The sequence below is a fragment of the Rhamphochromis longiceps genome, linkage group LG6 (assembly GCF_057381845.1).
Source record: "Rhamphochromis longiceps isolate RC_006_pf linkage group LG6, R_longiceps_female_GT1.1, whole genome shotgun sequence".
NCBI classification, from domain to species: Eukaryota; Metazoa; Chordata; class Actinopteri; order Cichliformes; family Cichlidae; genus Rhamphochromis; species Rhamphochromis longiceps.
Window position 1 is genome coordinate 46852224 of NC_140562.1, and position 15350 is coordinate 46867573.

A 15350-nucleotide genomic window follows, 5' to 3' on the forward strand; every position below is an offset into this window, starting at 1 on the left:
ATATTCACTAGGGCTGGGTATCATCACTGATTTCTATAATCCACTTGATTCCGCTTCACAAGGTCCAGATTCGATTTGGTGCAATTTTTCCTCAGACAGTGAGAAATCTTGTAATTCTGATCATTTATCAGTACTGACACTAAACTTTATCAGAGATGTGAACATCACAGCACATGCCGTTGTGTCAAAGTAACTGAGAATAAAATAGAAAAAAAAAACATGAAGGAGATTTTCCTGGCATGGATTTTATAGCAGATAACCTTAAAAATATTCTGCAATTATACCTAATTTGAAAAAGTTTACATTTCTTCAGTATTGAACAGCAGAAATTATTCTTTCTTGTCCGAGGTCATTTAAGTACAAAGAAAAGAAAAGACAGCGGCCGCCAGCGCTGTAAACAACGGTAGACTGATGGGTAATAAGCAAATGAGTAATGCGGAAAACAGATGTTTGAGATGGGAAACTTTTCTTGAAGTACAGAGCGAGAGCTGTGCATGAACTGTGGTTTTTATCGTGTTGGAAGCAAAACAGCAAAAGTAATAGGGAATTAACGACGATATTTATCAAATGTGAAGCATAGTTTGGTTCTTCTTTTGCTGCTGGCCTAGTGAATTTTGGTTGAAGAGAGACAAAACCTGCAGCCCAGAATCTTGCGCAAAAAAGACGTAAAGACGATTCAGACACGACGAATCAGAATTAGTGAGCTTTTGGCTTTCAGCCCCGACGGCGGCTAAGCTAATTCTGATGCGCCGGTCCGCTCTGTGTTTACCGTTTCCTGCTCTCATTCGCTGGTTGTTGTTGAAATAGTTTTGTGAGCTTTAGCCTGAGACTCTGGCGTTTCTGGTAAAATACATTTATATTCATTCAATTCAGGATTTAATGAATCGGTATCGCTTCATTCAAGCTACTCACCTTTCTCTATCCACCTGCACTTTCAGCTGGACCAAGGACATTTACAGAGGTCCCGCCCCTGACTATCTCTGATTGGTTTAGACCACGAAGGGCAATGACGTGTGTCTGTTGTTGATCACATGGATGTCGGTGGCAAATTTTACAAACACTTCTCATAATGACTAACTACTCCTGACATTTTTGAGATGTTAGCTCTTTATACAACGAAGTTATAGTGCGATACAAATAATATCAGGCTGATCCTGCCACAATTTGTTCCCCCTGTGTAAATCACGGACAAACAGTATCCCACATTGCTGATTTTTCATTCACAAACACTTCTTATTATGACGCATTACTCCTGAAACTTTAGAGGATTTAGCTCTTTTTAGAGTAAAGTTACAGGAGAATAAAAATAGTTATCAGCCAAAATGTTAATGTTTTATTAAAATAATCCCATCTGATACCCCGTGAGATGAGATAACTCTTTAATGTCATTGCACAGTCATACATAGTACAGTAGTACAATGAAACTGGAAAACTGTCCTACGTCGGCTTTTCCATATATATATATAATTTTCTGTTGTATGGTAATGTAACGATACTAATTTTTCACAAAATGAAAACATCAGTACTTCCTGCGTGCTCCCAGCACAGGGGAAACAAATTCTGTCGGGGATACCTACTTTGGCACAACAGATCCAAGTATAAAAACAATAACAAATACAATTTCTAGGTTCCATAACAGTTTTTATCATTACTTTATTGTGGATTAGGTGAAGAATTGTTAAATGTGGACAATTTAAATAATAGACTAATGCAATAGCAAATTGTGCCTTTTTCTCAGATGGACAGCAGATGGAGTTAGAGGAGATGAGGTAGGAAGAGAGGCAAAGATTGAGTCATGGGCAGAGCCTAGTTTATTTCTCATAGTTTTTTAAAAATTCTCTTGCTTTATGGTTCTTTGCGCTGTTACCAGTCTTTGCATTTATCATCGTTTTAAGTGTCTTGATTTTAACTGGATCTAAAAGGCTTGGATCTCCACATCGTTGGTGGGAGAAGGTTATCAGGGTGGCTTCAAAATTTGCGACCACACGTTTGCTTTGCATTTTCCCCACCAAGTTGAAGTCACTGATTTTGCTGTTCCAGACTTTTGGAATCTCAGCTGAAACCCACATTCGCCAGGGTAATCTGTCGTAACCGGAACAGTGGAGGCTGCAGGTGTAATGCCGTCTTTTTGCAAAATGTCATTTGGCAGCTCAAAGAGATTTTCACCAAAGTTTTCAGCTAATTGCTGCTCATTGATGATCTGAAACATCTCCATGGTGTCATCTGGCCTCCAGGTTTCATCATGACCCGTTGTTCACGGTTGAGGTAGTGTCCAAACTGACGGACAGAGATTCAGTCACAGGTAGCTGTTCCCACAGCTCTTTAAATGAATTCTGGCTGAAGGGTAGATTCTGATTAAAAACCAAAATGCCATCCTGCCTCAGTTAAAAAGGTTCCTAAAACTGTACTGCCTGATCAGTCACTGTACACTGTTAGGGTTAGGTTGTGGAAGATAATCCCTTCTCCGAGAGGAAAAGGAGCGTACCCGTACCCGTCCCAGAACACTTGGCGGTCACGTTGGCGCCGGCGGCCATAGCGCACCACAGTCCAGCCGTTTTCCATGGCGTCCAGTCTTTTTTTCTTTTCCTCTTTTTTAAATTGTCTTTCAAAAAATCAAATGTTCTTCAAAAAAATATCTATTTAAGTTAATGTGAACCAAAAACGGGAGATTTTTTTTTCTTTTGTGTCCTTTCTCACTGTCCCTGTTGCCCAGTTTTTCTGTTCCTTCATCTTTCTCTCTCATCTCTCTCATCTTTCTCTTTCCCCCAACACTGTTTGTCCCGTCATGAACAACTGAAAATAAAATTTAATAAATAGTAACAACAAACGTTGATCAAATTGTTTTAATTTTCATTATTCAACATTTGCACAGTATTCAGGTGAGTATTCGCTACGACCAGGTAAGTATGTAGGTAGGTGTGTGCTTGGTGAACAGGTATGTATTCAGGTAACTTTGTGGGGAAGGCGTCACGGTGTGCAACTTGGAGTCACGCGCTGCACTCCGGGGATGGATGCACACAAGAGAATTTATTAACGTACAGTGTCCAACAAGTGTATATACAAAAGGTGAAACGGGCATGGCTCCGGGGGGAAATCCAGGGGAAAACTCTCGTTTCTCTCCAAACAATCACAGGAATCCACTCGAACACTCGCCACTCAGGGAACACCAGGGAAAACAGTCCAGAGGGTCTGCGCATAAGGAAACGCTTGTTAGTTTCAAACACACAACGACACGGAAAAACACTTGCTAGAATTTCACTTACGCGATTCTTACAAATCCAGCGAAAAACAACCGTTGTTTCCTGGCTTAAATGCAATCCACACTGACGAGGCACAGGTGTTTCTTCCTCCGAGAGCTGGCCCGAGGGCGTAAACCCGTAATCAGTTCCGCCCTGGAGAGAGAGATAGTGATAGGGAGAGAAACACCTGATCAGCGACCAGCTGAACCTCCAGGCAGTGACAGGAGGGTGAGGGACAGGAAGTATACTGCTCTGTCCTTCACTGTTATGGCCTGGAGGTTCAGCTGGTCGCTGATCAGCTGCTGGACTCTTTGGTTGTATCCCAGAGGGACACGTAAGCCCTCACGCCACGTCAAGGCAGAGTCCATGTGAGGGGTGGTTTTTTTTTTTGGTTTTTTTTTATTTTAAATACCTCTATTTACAGTGGAACTTGTGAACACCACAAAATGAACTGAGATCACACTTCTTCAAGATCAACTACAACAGAAATCAAATTCACACTTGTCTTAAAGTGGATTCAAAAGATAAACAAATATGTCCTACTGTGCTAGTTCTAAGCATAAAGTCAAAATAAAGAAAGGACATGATTAGAACAGGAAATCAGCTTGTATGCCTATGCATCCCTGAGAAGGTCTCTTCGCTTTCTCCCAAAGCCCTTGTACGACCTTGCAGGTAGTCTTGCTGCTTTGCATTGTCCGACATACTCCTTGTACGCCACGCCAGTGGAGATTGTTGGATCAAGGTTGATAAATCCCTCTTCCTGCTGTGTCCAGTGTCTGCTGGTTTGAGCGGGCATGTACACAGCTCTCGTCTGCAATAGGTCAGGTTCCTCATCCTCTTCAAGTACAGGTGCATCCTCTTCCTCCATCTCCAGGGGGAGATCTGGAGGCAACTTTTTCTCCGCATGGGGTTTTGGGTTCCCCATTCGATAAAGAATGTCATAGTGGAGCTTATAGAGAGTGAAGCCGAAAACCTTTTCACAGACTGACGTTGAAAGGATCCTGTACTTTTGGAGCTCTGCCTGTGTCATCTTCAGCTCCAGGAGTAGGTCCTTCACTTTCTCATATGACACAAAATCCTTATTCATGATAAGTCCCACTGAGCTGACCAGCACCAAGACCTTGTTCCGTGTGTGTTTTTCAGTCTTCCCCGGAATCCTCTTCATCACTTGCGCCAGCCATGGCATTCCATGCTCTCTGTACCTTTCAAGGGTCCTGGCGTAGCACAGTCCACGGCGCTCCATCTCCATGGCCACATCTCCCACTATGGCCATGGCCTGGGACTCGATGGAAGGCTCCCTGTCTTCATTATGTATCTCTACATAATCAATCAAGTTCCAAGAAGCCCTCCTTGTTCCCTTTATGTCGCGGTACTTAATGTCTGGGAACCACCTGACCTTCAGCTCAAGGAATCCTGCTCTCAGGCATTCTTGTACATTCTTCCCTTCCCCTTCAACAAGCTTCCTCGCCCGGGCAAAGGTGAATGGGGTCGGGAAGGAGTCTCTGGTGGCCAGGTTCTCCGTCAGTGCAGCCAGATTAATGTGTCCCTTTAGATTCTCTGGGCATTTTTCCCCTTGCAGCTCTGAGATGAAGATGCCGTCGTTCCTCCTGAAGAGGTCTTTCAGCAGGAGTTTTACAAGCTCAGGTCCCAGCACGGAAGGCTCGCACTCGAGAGTCAATGTGAGAGCAAATAGCCTCTCGATTCTTTTCATCTGGAGTGTGTCCCTTGTCCAGTGTGCCAGAGGAGGTGGGCAGTCGTCAACAGCTGCACCAGTTGCTGCACCCAGGCCCATGAAGCCCCGCATGTTGGTTGCACTGAATTCGTGCAGCGAGCTGGTCCCGAGTGCTGCAGAGTACTGTCTGTCCATGTTGGACAAGGGGTGCCCGTATAATGCCTCCTCCAGCGCAAGCTCCAGCTGGAATGCCTTCCACACTGGGAGAAAGCCGCCTTTGCCTGTGTGCTTCTCCCCAAGTTGCCGGAGCTGGTCAGCCATATACTTTAGACAGCGAGACAGTATTTCATTCACGCTTGGCTGTTCCTGTTCCCGTTTAAAGGGTACAACGAGGGGGAAGTCCGTCAGGCACTTATGTAATGCACTCAAGTCGAAGAATGAGCATGCATAAACAATGTCTGTAAAGTCTGCCAGTTCCTTCCCTTCTATCCCCTCCACGATCTCTATTCTCAGGTTATAATTACCTGCTGCCTTCCTGGCCAAGTCCATCATGTGGATGTAGTAGTCCTCAGCTCTGGTGGCCACCGCCTGAACGTAATTCGGGTGGCCGAGGCCACCAGTGACGATCAATCCACTAATGGGGTGCCGGAATGTGGACATATAATGAGTGTGTGGGCTGTCCACATAAACTTGCCAGAAGGTGACGTTAGGCCTAGTGGCAATCTCTGCCAAAGCTGGCAAGATGTCCGGTGGGTGCTGGTCAAGTTCTGTCTGCACGTTAACACACTCGTGCATGGACATGGACGTGAAGAGCCTAGCTCTGGGTCCAAACATCCTTTCCAGTCCTGCTCTTGACCAGAAAAGTGTGGTGTGAGGGTCCAGTGGTATGAGGTTGCAGGCCACGTGCAGAGAACATCGCACAACCTCGTCAGGGTCAGCTACTTCCCACAAATGAAAGGGGTCCCTTGTCTTTTGTCCAAATTTGTAGACAAAGAACCGGACTTCCAATGTTGGATGCTCTGGCAACATCCTCTTCGCTTCATCCAGTTTGGAGAGTACGAACGTTTGATCCTGCGGCAATACGTTCATGCTCCCCTTGTTGTGAATGATGGTCTTCTGCAGCGTGGGTCTGCTCAGGTCTTCCAGTGGAAGGTCTTTGAGCAACTCAACAAATTTTGTTAAGATGCCATTAACAAGGTCCACCGTGTGTCTTGGTAAATAGTCAGCCATTTTACAGACTCTGTCCACCACCACAAGGGACTTGGGAATTACTATAGCTTCTAACTTGAATCCCCCGTCCAGGTAGGCAAAATCAAAGCCTCTTACCTTTCGCAGCACTTTTAAGCCCTCCACAGACAACTTACTAAGGTCAAAGTGTTTCTTTATGGTGTGCCAGGAGTTTTTCAGCTGGTGCATTTTGAAGGGTGCCATGTTCAACCTAGAAAAGGGTATATGCAGGCCTTCCAAGTTTTTTAGTTCAACCACCACTCCGTCGTAATCAAATTTACTCCAAACACGTCTCGTTGGATCCTCAACTGTCGTTGCCTGCAATGGAATGAAAATGTTGGGGTCCAGGAGGAAATCCTCAACGCTTTTAGATCTGGCGAAAGCATCCGCCAAACCCTTCATGTTTTCGACACCAACGTCCTCCATGGCTGTTGTGTTCTGGAAAGAACAGAAAGTATAATCAGGTAAGTAAAAAAGAAGTGAAACAATGTAACTGAAAAACTGTTAAACCAGGAAAGACAAAAAAAGTGTAATCATGTAAGTAAAACACATTAAAATCAAGTAAGTAAAGAACAGGAAAGAGCAATTTGCAACAGTTAAGAATATGCCAAAAATATTACCTGTATTGTAAATACAGTCTTTCAAGACAGCAGATAAAAAAAGAAAAGTTGTGTGTCTTAGTTAACCAAGACGCTGTGGTCATAAATCCAGAGACACTGCTCCTCTGAGTTTCAGGGCATGAATGACTGAGCTGAGCACTCCTCCCCTTATATAGGGTCCAGTCAAAAGTTGCCGCCATAGGAAATGAATGTCGTTCAGTGAATGAGCCAGTGAACGACACCCCCTGAACGACACTCACTGAATAACCCACTCAACGACACTGACTGAATGAGCCAGTGAACGACACCCACTCAACAACACTGTTATTAGGAAAATTGTGCTTAGTAGTCAGTATAATCTTTTAACACTAGCATCCCCAGGCTTCTACCTTTCTACCTATAAAACCCGAGAGCAGTCAAATGGTGGAAGTGGAAGCTAAATTGGCTAAATTGACCGCGGAGTCATCATTTTGCGTTTCTACCTTTAAAAGCCGGAGAGCAGTCAGTCAAATGCTGGAGTCGTTCATATGTATATTAGGTCGTTACCTAGGAATTCTGGAGGGAGGGGAGTGGGGGTGAGTGATTGAGGGGGTGGGGGAGTGGAGTGTTTCAGTTTGCCATCTTAGGGAGAAATCAACACATGTCCTTTGTATGTCCTTTGTTGCTGACATTTATTGATGAAAACAGTACAAAAAACCAACCATTTGTACACATATTTACAAATAATGATAAAAAGTGAGTGAGTACATTTCAACATTTTCAGCAATCACTCACAATCCTGGCACTGCCACGGTATCTGTCGTCTGCATTTACCACATGTGTACCTGTAGCAGTGAACACATCGCACAGTGGCCTGATTTTTTTTGCATCTGTGTACTTGGATTTTAGGTCGCAAGCCACCCAAAACTTGCTCCATGCACCACTCAGCAGGCCATTTGTAAATATGTGTACAAATGGTTGGTTTTTTGTACTGTTTTTATCAATAAATGTCAGCAACAAAGGACATACACCCATGTGTGTTGATTTCTCCCTAAGATGGCAAACTGAAACACTCCAAGTTGGTGACTTTTGGAGATTTGTTTCCCTGGATGATTGAGAATGCATCAAGATGAAACACAAAAGGAAGCTCACCGCTTTTAGCAGCTCCCCCACCCCCTCAATCACTCACTGAGTGATTGAGGGGGTGGGGGAGTGGAGTGTTTCAGTGTTTCAGTTTGCCATCTTAGGGAGAAATCAACACACATGGGTGTATGTCCTTTGTTGCTGACATTTATTGATAAAAACAGTACAAAAAACCAACCATTTGTACACATATTTACAAATGGCCTGCTGAGTGGTGCATGGAGCATGTTCATTGGTTCATGGACCTCCCTGAACTAATGGCATTTATGGCAGCAACAAAAGCGGTGAGCTTCCTTTTGTGTTTCATCTTGATGCATTCTCAATCATCCAGGGAAACAAATCTCCAAAAGTCACCAACTTGGAGTGTTTCAGTTTGCCATCTTAGGGAGAAATCAACACACATGGGTGTATGTCCTTTGTTGCTGACATTTATTGATGAAAACAGTACAAAAAACCAACCATTTGTACACATATTTACAAATGGCCTGCTGAGTGGTGCATGGAGCATGTTCATTGGTTCATGGACCTCCCTGAACTAATGGCATTTATTGCAATTGTCATCTTGCAGGGGGTTTACAGGGTTCCATCGGTAAATGACTGCTGGTCAGCAAACCTGGGAAACCCACAGATAATTGGAACTATGGCACGAAACCGCTTCCAAGACATCATGCAACACTCCACTCCCCCACCCCCTCAATCACTCACCCCCACTCCCCTCCCTCCAGAATTCCTAGGTAACGACCTAATATACATATGAACGACTCCAGCATTTGACTGACTGCTCTCCGGCTTTTAAAGGTAGAAACGCAAAATGATGACTCCGCAGGGGTCTAAGGTAGAAAACCAAAATGACTGCTCTCCGGGGGTCTAAGTGCTAATGATATAAGTTTGCATATGGTAGAATGCTGCATGTAATCATTTGTGTGTAGAAGTATATGGTAAATATATAAATAATAAATATACAAGTATATAGTTGGTGGCATATTGAAAGAATGTCTCATCCTAGGAGGTCTGTAACATTTTAGGGTGTTCACCCCCACATCCTAGGAGCATGAGAGAGGTCGTACCTTGTCTTATTCTCAGTTCTGGAGACTGCACTTTTGCTAGCAAGAAGTTTCTCTTCTCTGAGTCTTTACTGAAGAAGTGTTTTAGACTATATTTCTTAACAGACACTGACTGCATGAGCCAGTGAACGACACCCACTGAACGACACTCACTGAATGAGCCATTGAACGACTCATTGAATGAGCCAGTGAACGACACCCACTCAACGACACTGACTGAATGAGCCAGTGAACGACACCCACTGAACGTCCCAAATGTTATTCTATGTAATAATTTCTGAAAAACCTTTAGGTATTTATTTTATAAAGTGCATTAGTTATGATTTCAAGTATGGTTTTAGGAAATTTTTCCTCCATATGTACAATTATATAAACATACAGACACACAGACACCTTTTAAGCCCTTGTCCTCTGATCAGGTGTCCATGTAGCATTTACCTGGACCACTGTCGCCAAACCATCTGTTTCATAATACATGTAATGTTTAATCCGCACTGGTCACTCCACTTTATTGTCATTGATATTTATATTTAAAAGTGCAATACTGTAATTTTCTGCTGCTCATTCCTGTGCAATATCCCATCTGCCCTCCCGTCATATTTCTTTTCAAGATTTTCTTATTTAATCACTAGTGTACATATATTTATAGATACATATATATTTAGTCATCTTTTCTCTTTTACCATGTCTCTCTAATATTTTGCTCCTTACTATTTTTCTATTTTCTTATTATTTTATTTTCCTATATTTTCTCCTACTGTATCAAGCTGCTGAGTGACTGCTGCTCGTCAAACACATTTCATTGCAATGTTGACCCTGTGCTAACTTGCATATGACAAATAAAACTGAAAACTGAAAACATGTAAGCTTTTTCTCTTTGGTTTGTTTGAGCGTTTGTTTTTTAAATACACAGCAAGTGTCACACTCTCTCTCTCTCTCTCTCTCTCTCTCTCTCTCTCTCTCTGTCTGTCTGTCACACACACACACACCTCCACATTCCAATCTAAGGAACAAACGCTCACTGAATTATAAATAAAGACCGGGGCAGTTCCTCAAGGCAAGGCAAGGCAAATTTATTTGTATAGCACAATTCAACAACAAGGTGATTCAAAGTGCTTTACAGAGACATTAGAAACAAAAACAAATAAAAAGCATGATTTAAAATAGATTAAAACAAGCAAAGAAACAAACTAACTAATTAACTAACAAACAAACAAAACAGTATATAAAATCAAAACAGATCAGCATCAGAACTTTAAAGTCTATCCTCTGACGGACAGGCAGCCAGTGTAAAGACCTCAGAGCTGGACTGATGTGGTCCACTTTTTTGGTCTTAGTGAGGACTCGAGCAGCAGAGTTCTGAATGAGCTGTAGTTGTCTGACTGATTTTTTAGGTAGACCTGTAAAGATGCTGTTACAGTAATCAAGCCTACTAAAGATGAATGCATGGACTAGTTTTTCCAGGTCCTGTTGAGACATCAGATCTTTTATCCTTGAAATATTCTTGAGGTGATAGTAAGCTGACTTTGTTATTGTCTTAATGTGTTTTTCTTTTCTTTTTCAAGTTTAGGTCTGCATCCATCACTACACCCAAATTTCTCGCCTGGTTTGTGGTTTTTAGATGTATAGATTGAAGTTCTCTGGTGACCTGTAATTGTTTTTCTTTGGCGCCAAAGACTATTACCTCAGTTTTGTTTTTGTTTAGCTGGAGAAAATTGTGGCACAACCAGTCATTAATTTCCTCAATGCATTTACCAAGAGCCTGTACAGGGCCTTGGTCTCCTTATTTATCTTATTTATCCAAAGTGCGACACCTGAGCGCAGACCCGGGCTGTTAAACAAATATGAGTCAATGCAGATGTCAGACAGACTGTCCAAATTCTCCCAAAGAATCTGCAGGCACCTGTTTAAAATTGGCTTAGGATAGAAAATTCTAAGTCTATTATTGAGATATTCTTATTTTCTGTTAGTAGTTAATCTTTGCAAATGACAAGAGATAATGCCTAGATATCTCACCTCATCTTTCATCTGTGTATTACATATTAACTGCAGGAGACACTCATGTAGAGCTAGTATCTCACATTTATTATTATTATTGTTATTATTCATCTGTAAACCTGACGTGTTTCATAATCACCTTGGCTATGTTAATCATCATGCTCTTCAGGAGGCATCAAGACGCGGGGAACACAAATGAGAAATTAAAATGGAGCCACAGTGGAAGCAAAACCAGACACCTGAACATGGAAACACAAGACTTTCACAATAAAACACGAAACAGTGAACGTAAATAATACAATATGAAGCAGAGTGAAATTTGGAAACATGACACTTTATTTCAATACGTAAATTAAAACAAAACAAAACAAAACAAAACACCCTCAAACCACATTTAAATTACATGCAAGACAATGTAAAAACAGCTGTGTTTTTTAAGAATAAAATCACTACATAAAAAAGCCCATGCAAAGAGAATAGGAAAAGAACAGATAAAATGAAAGTCAGCTGTCCAGCCACTCCAAGTCTTCCCCTTCACCACCATAAGATTTCCGAGTTACTCCGTAGTCCCATAACACCTCCTCACCAACTGCGATGTCCTTCAGGGCAATGAAAAGTATTGTCTCCTGAGGTCCTGCAGGGAAGTTCATTGTAAACTTCTGGGGCTTGATGTTTGGATTTTTTCGGGAATGGTTCATTCGCCTCCCATAGGTGTCAATGTCGGGATGACAGGCACAGGGGAATGCAGTGGCATCGATGCACATCCCTCGGTCACACTCGTCCCTGAAGAAGAACAGATACCCCGACTGGGGCCTCCGTTTCCCTTCTGCTTCAGTGATATATGTCCCGTGGTAATCGCACACTATATCCCCTTTGTGGAAAGGCATAAGTGCGATCACACCTGTAAGTTGAAAGATACCATCGGTCATGACAGGGCTCTTAGAAACGTTCACTTGCAATTTGTCTAAATGTTGTGTGCATTTTACCTTTGCCCTTCCGTTCCCCGAAGTCTTGCAAAGCCAGGCCCTTCCACTTCTGCTCTGCAATCGAAGACATGAGGGACTGGTTGTCTTGTATACTGGGCTGCGGAACAACCCAGGCCTGCAAGATGGCATTGACAGTGGGCTTGTTGGTGTGCCATTTCTCCTTGTCCAAAGCCATCTGCACACGTGCAGGCTGAGGTGGGTTTCCTCTTCTGCCAACTGACTGACCTAAATGAAGTGGTCACAAAGCGACGTACAAGAAATAATGCAAGTGATTATTGCGGCTTAAAAATGAAAAATCAACCATATGCATTTTAGTCAATCACGTATTTGTACCTTAAAATATTCCTTATATTTATAATTGAGCTATCTGTGTATATTTGGGTGTACAACATTGAGTGGGTTATACTTACATGTATTGTATTATTTAATTAGTTCAGACTGTTACTGCTATTGTCTCTACACAAGTGTAACCCACATAATTTTCTTAGAGATTATTAAAGTATTTTCATTCTGAAATACATACAAAACAAACAAAGCAATGCAACAGAAGCAGCTCCATTAACATGACATGCCCAGGCCTTACCGAGAATGTACCCAACTCTGTTCTTCAGCTGAATATCCCTCCATTTCTTGTAGTGGTGTCTGTGCTGTGGAAAGCCAGCCTGTACACACTGCCGTTTGGATGGTGGCTCTCCATTCAGGGTGACCGGGAAGGCCTGGAGGAAGGCATCCCATTCTTGGAGTGGCAGGTGCGTAGATGATGTGCTACATGAAAGGTGTAGAGGAGGGGATGCATCAAATCCATCAAAAGTTTTTAAATGTGGAAACGTGTAACACAGGTTGACTTGTGGTAGTGTGTGATATTTTTAAAAAAAAAAGTGTACCTGGCCTGTCCTGGTGTCGGTAGTCCTCCTACTGAGCTTGATGCTGACTCAGCCATAGCATCCCCAGGTTCAGTGCTCAGGTATCTGTGGTTTTTAATGCATGCAAATTAATTAGAGAGCCCAGAGAGATGAAAAAGCCAAAATACAAGGGGCGAACATCTCTGACATACAGCAACATATGTGGCTGACTGTTATGAGTCCAGGGTTAGGGTTTCTCTGTCAGATCAAAGAAACAAATCTTTCTTAATATGCTATTGATCCAGTTAGGTCAAGCACTCACCTCGCTCTCAGGCGTTTTACATCTAATGATGGGTTGGACAGTGGGACCCCACATTCTCCTAGGAAGAACTTGCCCCTGTCATCGCTGCCAGCAATTTGATTTTCCAAGGACACTGGACGGATGTTCCTAAAATAGCAGTCCAACAACTGCAGAGAAAAAAAGGAATCAATGTTAAATATCTCATAAAATCAATTCACAAGGTGCCTATAGAGCAAGAAGAGAGTCGCTGCTGAGAATGAATGACTTACTTGTTCTTCCTGGCTGGTTATCTTCAAGTTACCACTCAGCTCAACACCATCAGCTACTGCTTTCCGCGCCATCCAGTCCTCTACCTGTGTATGTAAAAAAAAAGGTGTTGGAGCTTAAAGAAATACAGACTTACATCAGCTGTCATTTCACTTATCGTGCACTTTTGTTGTTGGTGGTGCACTTACACAAAGTTCTTGAACAGCATTTGCTGTCAGTCCATGTTGTAAAATCAGGATGGCCTCGCAGTACTGTCTGAAGGTAGTCATTGCATATGTGGGGATGCAATCACCGCCAGAAAGTCTTGTGTGGAAATATTCAATATCCTTCTTGGCCACGGCAAGAATTTCCTTCTTATCAGACCTATTGCAAATGTGACAGAGGTAAGACATTATTGAAAGTTTGTATGTGTCATCCAATATGTGGAAGTGGCAATAAGGTCATCATACCTCGCTGTTGGCACGACTGTCGAAAACGCTTGGGGACTGTTCGTGATGATAAATCCACGTGTTTGAAGGCGAGTGCAGAGTTTAATGCAAGATTCTTCATCCTTGCAGTACTCCTGGAGCTCTGAGAAGTTCCACACTCTACCTTCATTAGAAAACAGCTTCTGTGAAGCAATGGCTCTGGAAGCTTCTTCCTCACATTTCTGTGGTGTGCAGTCTTTCAGGCACACTCTGCTCAGGTGTGTGCGAATGGACTGTTGCGGCTTTTTACAAAGCAGGCAGTAGACAACGTTTCTCTCCATCTTGTTTGCACTGTAAATACAAAGAGTGAAAGGCAGAAAGTGAGAGAGAAAAACTGCATATCAATTTAATTTATTTTGATAGTATGAGAAAACAAACAAAGAACAACAACAATACATCCACACACAAACTTTGCTTCCATCCCACCCCCCCAAAAAAAACTTAAAGAAAAAAAAGTTTTAAAACAAGTTTTAAAGTTTAAAAATGAGGAGAATGGCACATGCAAGTTTTACATGTTCAACCACTTAAAAGCCCAACAAACAGTACTTACATTAAAATTGAACCGTTGTCTTCTGTTGTCGTCTTTCTCTCTCTCAGTGTCCTGCGGAAACAGAGTGGCAATAGCATATCACAAGTTGGCTACATTTATGTCCTTGTAGCTGTATGCTTCCCCATCCCCTTTTGCCCACTGAATGACAAAATGACAGGCCCACTTTTATCACCTACTGAACAACCCACTAAACGACCCACTGAACGACCCATTGACCCACCCACTGAACTGAATTTCTTGGTGAAAAATGTTTCTCATGTTACTTTAAGAGCTGTTAAAACTAACTAGTCCATTCTCCCGAGTGTTACTTTGTGTGTGTGTGTGTATATATATATATATATATATATATATATATATACAAATTGTAAAAATTAAAGCCGGCTATTGCTGTGCAGCAGTCTTTAAAGAAGGTGGTGCTCAAAGTAAAAAAAGGGGCACATATAACCAGGCTGTATAGCAACAACACACATTCATCGGTATTCATATATATATATATATATATATATATATATATATATATATATATATATATATATATATATATATATATATATATATTTTAAACTTTTCTATCAGTCCTTCACAAAGAGGGAACAGTCTGTCTACATATTGGCCATCTCTCAGCTGGTGCTGGTTCCTGCTCATACTCTTCCTTAGGCGCTTGTGACTGTGTCCCCCTGTATCATCAAGGGTCCCAAAGCCAACACAGATGACCCTGCTAAAGTGGGTCCCCCAGTCTCTCCTGACTCTGGACATTTGCAGGTTCTCACACCTGGAAGTCAAGCAGGTCATAGGCTGCAGCACTGAAACACAAGTTACAGTTATAGGTAAATGTTCATGTACCTATAACTGTATGTATGAACAGTTTATGAACATTCAGCTCATAGATTTCTCACTTCTGAACTCTTTTAGTGTGTTTTTTTTCATTTATTGTTTAATCATGTGTGTGTGCCTGTGTGTGGTTATGAGCACCTTCTACAGAGGCACCACTGAGAGTATTCCCATTTAACACTCGT

General features: G+C 42.2%; 1 protein-coding gene and 1 long non-coding RNA gene across 2 annotated transcripts in view; both read right to left on the bottom strand.

Moving 5' to 3' along the window:
- LOC146668979 (uncharacterized) overlaps window positions 1-15350 on the bottom strand; it is a 72687-nt gene that overhangs the window by 4279 nt on the left and 53058 nt on the right. The gene's annotated exons all lie outside the window — the stretch shown is intronic.
- LOC146668980 (uncharacterized) lies at window positions 10927-14539 on the bottom strand. Its single transcript, XM_085408776.1, has 9 exons — window positions 14335-14539; window positions 13767-14075; window positions 13506-13680; window positions 13320-13403; window positions 13072-13217; window positions 12792-12875; window positions 12491-12672; window positions 11908-12132; window positions 10927-11822 (listed from the first exon to the last, which is right to left on the bottom strand). Exons 1-9 carry the CDS (start codon window positions 14409-14411, stop codon window positions 11425-11427), a joined length of 1680 nt encoding a protein of 559 aa, XP_085264902.1. The 5' UTR covers window positions 14412-14539; the 3' UTR covers window positions 10927-11424.

What these genes read in the sequence shown, in the direction of transcription:
- LOC146668980 (XM_085408776.1), bottom strand. Translation starts at nt 14,411, where the DNA reads ATGCTATTGCCACTCTGTTTCCGCAGGACACTGAGAGAGAGAAAGACG. An exon ending in ACAGTCGTGCCAACAGCGAG is followed by an intron (nt 13,681 to 13,766) that starts GTATGATGACCT and finishes CATTTGCAATAG; the next exon opens with GTCTGATAAGAAGGAAATTC. An exon ending in CAGAGTTGGGTACATTCTCG is followed by an intron (nt 12,133 to 12,490) that starts GTAAGGCCTGGG and finishes CACTTCATTTAG; the next exon opens with GTCAGTCAGTTGGCAGAAGA.